The sequence below is a fragment of the Olea europaea genome, chromosome 15, assembly GCF_002742605.1.
Source record: "Olea europaea var. sylvestris chromosome 15, O_europaea_v1, whole genome shotgun sequence".
Taxonomy (NCBI): Eukaryota; Viridiplantae; Streptophyta; class Magnoliopsida; order Lamiales; family Oleaceae; genus Olea; species Olea europaea.
The window spans coordinates 19,082,173-19,093,754 of record NC_036251.1 but is presented as its reverse complement, the minus strand read 5'-3'; the positions used below and the strand labels follow the sequence as shown (position 1 = coordinate 19,093,754).

At 31.6% G+C, this 11,582-nt stretch overlaps 2 protein-coding genes across 2 annotated transcripts in view; both read right to left on the bottom strand.

The window, feature by feature from the left end:
- The window catches only part of LOC111411340 (protein FAR1-RELATED SEQUENCE 5-like), a 10,682-nt gene extending 3,729 nt beyond the window's left edge, over window positions 1-6,953 (bottom strand). Inside the window, exons 1-4 of the mRNA XM_023041881.1 lie at window positions 6,886-6,953; window positions 6,701-6,723; window positions 6,384-6,490; window positions 6,185-6,265 (exon numbers count right to left, since the gene is read on the bottom strand). Of these exons, the coding sequence (XP_022897649.1) occupies window positions 6,185-6,265; window positions 6,384-6,490; window positions 6,701-6,723; window positions 6,886-6,953 (279 nt within the window). The remainder of the gene's footprint in view (window positions 1-6,184; window positions 6,266-6,383; window positions 6,491-6,700; window positions 6,724-6,885) is intronic.
- On the bottom strand, window positions 6,588-10,697 carry LOC111410377 (UDP-D-xylose:L-fucose alpha-1,3-D-xylosyltransferase MGP4-like). Its single transcript, XM_023040682.1, has 4 exons — window positions 10,098-10,697; window positions 8,787-8,948; window positions 7,520-7,735; window positions 6,588-7,273 (listed from the first exon to the last, which is right to left on the bottom strand). The coding sequence occupies exons 1-4, from the start codon at window positions 10,569-10,571 to the stop codon at window positions 7,064-7,066; spliced, it is 1,062 nt and encodes a 353-aa protein (XP_022896450.1). The 5' UTR covers window positions 10,572-10,697; the 3' UTR covers window positions 6,588-7,063.
- Between the last annotated feature and the right edge of the window lie 885 nt (window positions 10,698-11,582).

Here is an 11,582-nt window from a genome sequence, read left to right as displayed (position 1 = left end):
GGGGGGGGAAGAGAGAGAGAAGGCAGCAAATATGGAAAGAGGTGAGAAATGTTGGGAGATTTTTAGGTTTGGGTTAAAATTGTTACTGATTCTTTGTACTTATATTTTTACCTTGAAATCTTTTAAAATCTATCTACTTAATGAAATCTTTTAAAATCAACTAGTTATTAATGACATCTAAATTTCAAAACTACCTATTAAAATTTATGTTGAGGACACCTAAATTCATAAATATTTTTAAAAATCTAGATTAGGGACACCTATATTTTAATGAATTATATTTAAATCTGAATTGAAGATACTTCAATTTATATGAAGTTTTAAAATCCATCAAACTTTAGATGGAGAACACCCCCTACGTTTTAAAATAATTCTTAAAAATCCATGGGAAAGTTTTTCTCTTTCACACACTAATTGATATTTATATACAATATGGTAACAGCTACTATGTGGGGGAAAAGTTAACGTCGTACCAATTTTTGATGTACACACCCAAAATCAAAATCAAATTAATAACTTACCGTTGAAAGATAAGATGAAGACCAGTGCAATCCACTATCGTGCAACAAACACGAAATTATTCTGCACTTTTTTGTGAAGCCAAATTCCAGAGTAATTTCGGCAAGAGAAGGAGACAAGGGGATGACATGAAGAGATGAAAAGAAGATGTGAAAAGGGGAGTAATGAGATTGTTTTTTTATTTTTCAACGTGAAGAGATGAGAAGAAATTATACTTCCACTTTTTGGTTTCCATATTTATCCATGTTTCCATTTTATTTTGATTTATCGATTGTTTTTTTATTTCATTAATATAATACAATACATATTTCCATATTTAATGAATTGCCAACTAAGCACGGTGCTTAGTAGATCAGCGCTATATATATTTATAGTAGGAATCTTTCTTTTCAAAAAGTTTCGACATCTTTTCTAATAATGAAAACTTAGTCAAAAAATCTACAATCTAGTGATAAAAGAAGTCTTCAGGTTTTTCTTCTTTTCTTCCATCAAGATTTGTCTTGTTCTGCATTATTGAGAATCTTATCATGTATCAAAATTATGGCATGCTACTGATGAAAATGACATTCCACTGTCTGAATTATTGTATCCTTCGTTCTGTGGATCTTCATCTTCTTCTGAAAGTCTAGAATGATTAGCTTCATTTTTTTTCCTTTTGATATGGACATTCTGCAATTTCTTTTTCTTCTTCATGATTCTTTTTTAGAATTATCTCAAATGCTTGATTTACTGCTTCTTTAATTTGTTCAGTTCATATAGAATTAATGGATGAAGAATTAGATAGAATAATTTATCCAAAAGAATTAGGAATGAATTTAGATAATAAAGAATTATTAGAATATTTTAGATAATTTATGGATTTCATATGACTGAATTTCTTGGGTTTGTGAAAGATTTGGGTTATTTGAAAAATGTTCTGGTAAAAAATGTTCTGGTGGACTAAATTATGCTAGACCATTTATAAAAGATTTGGGAAAAATAGCAGGACCCTTATATGCAAAGACATCTCCTACAGGACAAAGCTCAAATTGTAGCTGGTAAAGACTTATCAAATCCGTTAAAGGTTGTGGACTTACCAAAAGCCCAACAGACTCAGGGGACTGTTGATTCCTCTACTAAATTAGATAATCAAACTGAGCAGAATGATAAATTTGCGACCGATAACTTTTAGTTTTTAATTACTTTAATCCTACTTAGTACTCTCCTTAGTTTTATATAAATCTTTTCTTAGAATCATATATAAATCCCCTTTTTTTTTTCACCACCTATGACATATAAACTTGAACCTGATTTTTTTTTATAAAGTTACCCGTGGCACTCCCTTATAAAATTCATTTTTCCAAAATCTTTTCTAAAGAAACAGTGTCTTGATTTGGGTCTTGTGCTTTTTGAAAAAATAAACAATCTTGACTATCTTGGGCAACTATTTTTTCCTTTCCTTTACTAGACTGAATTTCTTGAGTCTGTGAAAGATTTGGGTTATTTGAAAAATGTTCTGGTGGACTATATTTAACTAAGTAATCAAATTTTTCGCTGGCCTGTCCTAAAAGATCTCAAATCTCTTTACCCTTTTCTGTAGCAGATTTATCAGTCTGCTGAGTCTGGTTATCTAATTTAGTAGAGGTTATGCTTTTATTATATGCATAGGATGAAATGAGAAATATAACAAATATTTACTTCTAGGAAAATATTCAAATAATTCCCAAACAAAATATAAAATTTATATAGATAAAGTGGTAAATTTAATGAGTAGTAAATAAATTAATATGGTTAAACCTAAAGAATATTCATCAGAACAATCATAATGGTCCTGGTAATTTATGAAACAGTTTATTACTAATTTCTTGATTAAATGTATTTCCTGATAGTCAAAATTGTTTAACAGACTTAATCATAAATTTATCAAAAAATTTAGAATCAGAAAATTAAAAAAAATTAATTATTTAGAAATTATAAAATAAAATATTACTGTTAGAGATCAAAAAATTAGAAATATAAAAGAATCTTTAGATTATATTAAAAATCAAAATTCAAGTATTTTAGAAAAACTTGTTAGACTGTATTAAAAATTTTCCAGATCCTCTTTATAAAGGTTTTACAAATTTCTAAGAAGCATTAGATGCAGCAAGACATCATATAGGAATAAATTTTTATTTATCTCATTCTTTAAAAAATTACTCTAACCCTCTATTAGACTTCTCTCCAAGTAAAGACCAGAATATTTTTTGCCAACACTGTGAGTGTATGCAAAGAAATTATAAAGTTATTAATGAAGCCAACCAGAACCTTTCATTAGAAAGAACCCAACTCCAAAAGAAAGTAGCCCAACTTGAAAAAGAGAATTTTGAATTTAAAAGTCCAATATCCAACAGGTACTATGGAGCCCAATAAATCCATAGCTAGTCCCGTTCAAACGGTAGTTGGTAAAAACTTATCAAATCCTTTAAAGGTTGTGGACTTACCAAAAGCCCAACAGACTTAGGGGACTATTAATTCCTCTACTAAATTAGATAATCAGACCCAGCAGACTGATATATCTGCTACAGAAAAGGGTAAAGAGATTTGGGATCTTTTAGGATAACCCAGCGGAAAATTTGATTACTTAGTTAAATATAATCCACCAGAACATTTTTCAAATAATCCAGATCTTTCACAAACCCAAGAAATTCAGTCTAGTAAAGGAAAGGAAAAAATGGTTGTCCAAGATAGTCAAGATTGTTTATTTTTTCAAGAAGTACAATACCCAAATCAAGACACTGTTTCTTTAGAAAAGATTTTGGAAAAAATTGAAGAATTTCAGAAACAATCCAAAAGAGAGGAAGGAACTTCTTCAAAAAGGAAGAAAAAGATTAAGAAGAAGAAAAATGATAAAGGATAATTGTCTTAGAATGGGATATATATAAATTTTTAGAAAATCAAGAAATAATTATAGCACCATAGAAAGCATTAACTTATAAAGATATTCATGGAAGAACTAGTTTAAAATTTTTAAATTATAATCAGGTACAAAGATAGAATGATTTTGAAGAAGAAACTAATCCTGAAGAAGAACAAAATGAACCATTTCAAAATCAAGTTCATATAGAATTAATGGATGAAGAATTTGTAGTTTAAACTTTTTGCTCCTAAGAATTTTTCTATTTAAAGAGACAGTTTCATTTGGTTGAGGCAGAAGTTTAGAGAAGAAAAATGTATTTTAGATAATTTATGGATTTCATATAACTAGAATCCAAAAGATCAGAAATATTTTCTTGCATGTATGAATGCATTATCAGAACATTTTAGTCAGAACAAGTAAATATTTAAATTCTATGTTGTTATTAAAGGAAAAAAATCCAGGAATTTTCCATTCTTGGATAGAAGTTTTAGACTGTATTAAAAATTTTTCATTTGGATTACAATAAATTATTACATTATTATTATTCATATCAACTTCTGTACTAGCAATCGTACTTTTATCTATATTATTAATTCTTTCATCATATATGGTAACTAAAACCTTACATTCTAAATTTTTCCTCATTAATTCTTTTATTCCTATAACTATTAATTTTAAATGCATGAATCTAAAAAAAACAGCCTACCCCCCTCCATTTGGTATCAGAGCAATAAAAAAAAAAGAAAAAAAAAAAGGAAGTACTAATAGAATGTACTAATGAAGATTTAATACAATTAGATGAATACATCTCGGACAAAGAATTTATTTATAGTATTATATCAATAGAGGATAAAAATTTAGAAGAAAATAGAGAATCTGATTATGAAATAATAGATAAATTCTCTAACATAAGATTACAAGAAGAATCAGAATCAGAATCAGAATTAGAAGAAGAACTAAATTTAATGAATAACATAATTATAGAATGTTTACATAATTGACAAAAATATAAAGGAGCAGATAATATAACTTGTTATTTATGCAATTGGTATCCAGTAAGAAAGCTTAAAGTCAGGATTTTGGCAGGTAAAAATGCATCCGAAAAGTATTAAATGGACAACTTTTACTTATCCAGAAGGATATTTTGAATGGCTTGTAATGCCATTTGGAATTAAAAATGTACTTAATATTTTTTTCCAAAGAAAAATGAAAAATATTTTTAATAAACATAGTAAGTTTCTAATAGTATACATAGATGATATTTTAATTATATCTATAAAATTTAACCATACATATATATATAATTGAAATTAATTGTTCACCAATATTTTAAAGAATCAACATGAATAATTGAAATATATATATATTTTAAAGAATCCTCATGAACTGTGATTCGGGGGAGAGAAGGAGGAGGAGAATCGACGATAGCAAGATGAGGTCAAACTGGTCATAAAAAATAAAAATTAATGAATCAATAAAATTATATTTTCTTTCGGGATGAAGTGACTAGTTACGTGGGTTATTTAGTAGACTGAATTTCAAACTGTTTATAGACTATATATAAATTCTAAAGTAAGGTCGGATATCGTTATCACTTCACCTAAAATCTAGATCTTATAACATAATGCAATTCATTTTATGTTATTTAAAATCAAATTACAAAACCTATCGACATCGATCCGACAAACTCATTTGTTCAAACATACTCATATGTTACTTTTAGTAGTATTCGTAATACGAAATAGATTGGATACAATAATAACTTTTTTCTCCTTTTCTCTTCTATAATGTTAGATTACTTAGCTTACAGTGTAAATTTTGCAAATTAATTTGACGACTTTTTTGGAAATGATTTATTTATAGGTCGGTAGTGACCGACCTCAATAATCATCATTAATATTGCATATTTGAATTATCCATCGAACGGGTCACAATCTAGTGTTTAACTTCTTTCATCAATTGATTAAGACTTGCTTACGTTGGATTGAAGTGGACCGGACATGGTGCATTGATTTTTTTTCCCCCTTATTCAACTTAGAATTTCATGTAATTGGATTCAAAATAATTATTTAATATAGTAACAGTAATAAATTGACTCACACTGTTCATTCATGTACCGAGTACTGAATTTAGTAGAAATAAAACTTATTTTATTGCACAAAAAATTCATTGTCCTAAGGTTTTAAGTACTTCAGAATAATGCAATTATTCTCCGTCGATTATATCACAAGAATTTTTCATGATAACAAATATTAAATTGTATAATATTATTTACAATAAAATAAGATGGGTTGTGTGACAATTCATTCGATATGTTTAAACATCTCTATCAAACCTTTCAATAAATGCATAGACCAAGCATTTTACGATACTACTCGTGATAAAGAAGATATTTGATCGTGCTTAATAAAGTGGAATTTTAATTACTTTTTCTAACATCATGCGTGCTTTCTAGAAAGAAGGTAAAATGTCACTTTTAAACACAACAAAATATGATGAAAAATCGTTAGAAATGGGCAGGCCTTCTAGGCAAAATGCAAGAAAACAAATGAGCAAATGTCAAAAGCTCTTATTTGTTGCCCATTATTTGGAAAGTTAAAGAGTTTTGAATAGTATTTTTTAGAAAATGTGTGATTAAATAGTAAATAAACTTTATTAGTTTATGGATAAAATATTTTATTATGTGAATGTATAATGAAAAATGATACTGTAGAAAAATGTTAAAGGGTGCCTAACACAGACTAAGTAGTTAGAAATTAAAAGGCTGGTTTTTAAGTACTAGCAAACTTGTTGAAAAGCAGAGAGGAAAAAGGGCAAACGTCTATATACAAAATTCAAGAAACACACGAAATGAGCAAATGCTAATGCCTAGCTCCCAGCGTTGACTATTGCAGCTGGTTTACAAAAATGAATAAGATTATATTATTATTTTATTTATTTATTTATTTATTTTTTTAACACCGTTTAGTCGGTCATCTTTCCAAACAAGCCTACAAGACGTCAGATTATCTCTAACATTGGAGAGAGGGTCTTGATTATGGTTATCAGTAGAGCTATTTTCATATACATATGCTTCAGAACCAGCCACAGAAACTGTTTATAAGCCATAAATACATGTCCCTTAAAAACAAATCTGAAATCTGGATGTGGCAGAACTGGAAAAATTAATCACCCGAAAAAGCTTATGCAATGTCTCAACTATCAAGAAATTACAATTATGGCCAAACTCAGGAACATGTAACAATTAATAATTTAACAGCCATTACTAATATCTAAAGAAATGAGTTTATTTTTCTGGTACACCAAACGATTCTGATAATCGGATCCTACTACAAAAAAATAAAAAATAAAAAATAAAAAATAAAGTGAAAGAAAATTGTTACCCTCATTAAAATATCGATACGGGATTCTTCATCTACTTGTGAACGCATCGACACGAAATACCGTTTTTCCTTTACAAGCTTTTGCTATATGCTGTTAAATTTCACCTTACTACTAGTTGAGGTCCGCCAACGAATGCATAGCCTTCATTCGATTTATGAGTGTGTAGGTACATAAATGACCCAAGCAGAAGTTGTAATAACTGTCTGGAAAGGACATTTTTGGCCTGTGAAAAAGATTACGAGCTCCTCTGGCTTACGATTTCAAGACAAGTCCTCTGATCCATTACAATGTGCCAAGTGGGGACTCAGAGGCATGATCATCCACCAACCAAAGACCATAATCACGAAATCGCTTTATCTTCTTCTCAAAACCAACAATGTAGTTATTGTGTATAATAACATGCATTCCCTTGGTTTCTTTTACCCATGTCTTGTTCCTGAAGTATAATCCGCCAGTGGGAAATGCTGCCTGAGGGAGCAAATACAAGTCCACCTGAAATGATATTGAAGATGCTAAAGATGAGAGCATGATGGGTGGGGTTTACAATAACTTCACAAAAAACCATCTCAATGATTAGATAAATAAGCCTCGAGGAAAACCTCACAGAAGATGATGATACTGGCCTTTCTACAGACAAAAATTGGTGCAAACACTAGTTCGAAGAATATTTATGACTGAATTATACGGGGAAAATATAGGCAGCAATGAGAGGTAGGTCCAGTAGCGGATAAGATATACCTGTCCAGCAGTTTTCATTAAAGCCCAATTAAAGCCAGGCTGGTCGTTGGCTTTCTTTGCTTTAGACCAGGGCTCGGCCTGAAGTTCTTCAATCCATTTCTTCATAACCAATTTTGCTCCACTGGTGGGACGCATATAAATCATGCAGCTACAAATATATGGCCGACCCTTTTTTCCTGGAGGTGGCAAAGAATGAGAGTGATTCAGAGGTTTCACCTGGCAGTTTCAGAGGGAAGAAAAGAGAGCAGTCCTTGTGTCATTAATAATCACTAGTGCAAATCCAAGCAAAGGAAGTTTGATCGATAATTCACTTAGCATAGCAATTGAATCAAGCCCTAGTGAGCAAAACTATATGGTCTGTTAGATTTCTAAATCAGCAGCTTTTTGTAATTCTTCGCGAAGAAGTAATGAATGCCATGCAACGAGGCACAAATATCAGCATCAGTCTGTACATTACTTGGATTTCATTCTTTTTTTTTATAACAGCTTCCAAATAATATCGTTATTACAGGACTAACAAACCCACCATCAGTCTTTACATTACTCAGAACTTATTCTATTCGCTGAGAAAGTCCAAGAAAGAAATTGTCAAAAGATTAAAATTAAATAAATAAACGTGTCTCCTCTAATAGCCTAAGCTTTTATATGAAGTGATTCGACATAATATATAGCATAGCCGTATCACAGCAAGCACAGATTAACTGAAATTGTCCACGTGTTAGGTCTTAAATAAATAAATGAATCCAGCTTTACATTTAAGGGGGCACATTGAATAGTAAAATTTAGATATAACAACTTAAACTTTTAAATGGGGCGTTTCAACAGTTATTGATGACACTGCATCCTATTACTCAGATAATCAAAACTATAGACTACAGAGTACCCTTTTGTTGTTCCAATTATGCTTTTGGAATTATCATTCCCTCACTAATTGCACAAAGTCTAAGACAGAATCACTCTTTTGGTCAAATTTGGTATTCGAATTTTTTATCACTTCTTTTATACAGGATTACTTCACCTACTTCATGGTTTAACAAACTATGGATTTATCTTATAAAGAAAATCATATTACACAGAAGAGAAACAGTAGACTGACGAATAACAGCATAAAAAGTTCATTCTTTCAATTCTAATGAGAAAAATAGATATCCCAAAAAAACAGTAAAAAGGAGATGGCCAAATCCAGTTCTGGAATTCATTCCGGTATGCAAAAATAGCTTGTTGATATTCATGAACTAAAATATATATTCAACTTTTGTATACTTACAAAAGCCATATCGTCCATGAAGTACACATCATGCTCGCCTTGCAAATAAGGAAATGGATCTGCCAGCCAAACCATATCAACATCATTGTACATAACATTATAGCCCAGCTCCAAAATATTCAGAAGGTGGCGTGGCCTTCTGGCTGTAAAATTGAAGAAGCCCTGCAACATGAGAGTAGCCAAGATTATCTACAAGGGACATACAGTTTTCAAATAAAAGTGTTGGTTATTAGAAAAACAGAAATAAAAAGAGGAGAAAAAATATATTGTTAATATACATAGATCACAATGTAAGAGCAGAATTCCTAGTGAAATCGTTTCAAATAGATCATTTTATAAAGCTTTCGCTCTTCTTCTATAAAAATCAGGAAGGCCAAACTCCGTGGCAAGAAACTCAGACCTTGAAATCACATAATTTATTTCTATGCGATTGCTGTGCAATTCAAGATCTAACAATTAAAATTCAAACTGCGGAAAACAACCCACAAGGCTCCGTAAATGATGGAGTCCATCGATGGCTTAGAAATCAACTACTTGATCAACACATTCATGTTTAGATGTTGTCCTACTTTCTCTTTTGCTTATTCTTTTCTCTTTAAAATTATATTAAGTAATGCTTAAGAAAAATTCAAAGCTTAATTTGAGATCAGCTAGATGAATGAACAAATAGATGATTGAAGAAGCCTCAAGACCACTCAAGAACAAACATAAACAAGAAGAAATACATAGTAGCTGACCAAGCTACTAAGAAATCAAATATTCCACTAGCAATCAACAGGAGCAAAGCTCATGCGAAACCAGATTACATGAAATATATGAGACAGGCTTGAATTAAATTCAGGAGCTCATCAAAGACATGTCCAAATTAACTAAAATAAGCAAAAAAAACCAAATCCATATGTCCAAATCAACTTAAACAACGAATAATCAAATCTTCAGCAGAGAGGTTAAAACATTCTTACACTTCATGCTATCATTGTTAAGGATATCCCACGTCACTTAAATACGAATATAATAATAAGCACATAATGTCTTGGGCTATGTAACCTGGGACTAATATAGTATAAAATCCGAGAAGCTCAAACGAGCAATTCTGCAGTATAAATCTCAAACAAGTAGTTGGAATCTAAGATATGTGTTCTCAAACAAGTCATTAGCATGTAGGAAACGTTAAAAACGTAAAACTCCGCTAGTCACAAAAACAACAATCATCTATAAATCTAGGATTACACCAAACAAGATTGACTAAATAAACATTGTAACAAAATATTAATAAATAAATGAATTAACAAGATCCCAGGCGCCAAATACCTGAGACCCAAACCTATGGGCTGCCGCTGCCTCCAATATCGGCGGCACAAGAACCGCGTGCCCCGGCCACCGCTCATTAACCTTGGAAAGCGTAACATAGTCCTCCGCAATCACCAAAACCTTCTCATGCTGCTTCTGCCTCGCAATGCTAATCAACCAGTTATTAAGAAAAGGCAAGTAAGCTTCACTCACTGCACACACAATCAGAGTATTATTCTTCGCCACCACGGCAGCTGCGTCCGACAACGTGTAGTCCCGCCACTTTGAATTGGGGTTCGAATTGAACATCAAAAGGCCTTCAGGGACTTGAATCCAGGGAAGAAGGACGCCGAAGATTATCAAGAGAGTAAGGAGAATGATTACGTTGGTGCTGGTGCAGAAATTGGTGGTGGGTTGGTAATTTTGCGGGAATCGAGATGGGTTGGGGCTTGATGAAACATTCTGGAGTGGCCTTTGATGCCGCAATAATGACATTTCTAGGATTTTCTTTGAAAGTTTGTCACCCTTTATTTAAAGTAGAATTCGAAGGGATCAAATTCTTGAACAGACACAGAGAAAAAATCAGATCTACGCCGGAAAAGAGTGCCCATCGTATAGGAAATGTAGTGGCTATGTGATGTAAAAAGTGAAATTCTTGGGGCAATTTATTTCATTTAGTGGAAACTACACGAGTAAATTTAACCAATAATCACTGAACTTTATACTTGATTACTACTTACTCACTCATCTTTCACATATTACTGAATGCTCACTCATCTTTTCATATAATTACTCATTCACCACTCGTCTCTTCAAATAATTGGACGACTTTTACGGCAAATTTTCGACAACTTCCGACCACAAAGAATGTTGAATTTTGATACCGTTGGAAAGCCCACAATATCCTCTTCAATTATCACCCAAAATCTCATTATATCTCCAAGGGAGTCGATCGAAAAATTGCCTTAAAAGTTGCCCAAAAATTTTGAAAATCTGCCCAGATTTTTAGATTTTTTGGGCGACTTTTAAGGCAATTTTTCGGTAACTTTCGACCATCAAAACTATTGAATTTTGATACAATTGGAAAGCCCACAATGTCCTCTTCAATTACCATCCAAAATTTTCCCATAACTCCAAAGGATTCGGTCGGAATAAATTCACAAAATCAGCATCTTGAAAAGGCGAAAATTTGGACAAAGTTTGGGATGCTAAATTTATGAGTTTATTCCGACCAAATCCTTTAGAGTTATAGGGAAATTTTGGGTGGTAATTGAAGAGGACATTGTGGGCTTTTCAATGGTATCAAAATTAGATAGTTTTGATGGTCGAAAGTTGCCGAAAAATTGCCTTAAAAGTTGCCCCAAAAATCTGAAAATCTGGGCAGATTTTCAGAATTTTTGGGCTACTTTTAAGGCAATTTTTCGATCGAATCCCTTGGAGTTATAATGAGATTTTGGGTGGTAATTGAAGAGGATATCGTGGGCTTTCCAACGGTATCAAAATTCG

Excerpts from the sequence above, each read along its gene's own strand:
- LOC111410377 (XM_023040682.1), bottom strand. The coding sequence starts at position 10,571 with ATGTCATTATTGCGGCATCAAAGGCCACTCCAGAATGTTTCATCAAGC. Across the intron at positions 7,736-8,786 it reads TCATGGACGATATGGCTTTT|GTGAAACCTCTGAATCACTC; the intron begins GTAAGTATACAA and ends TGAAACTGCCAG. Across the intron at positions 7,274-7,519 it reads TAATGAAAACTGCTGGACAG|GTGGACTTGTATTTGCTCCC; the intron begins GTATATCTTATC and ends ATATCATTTCAG.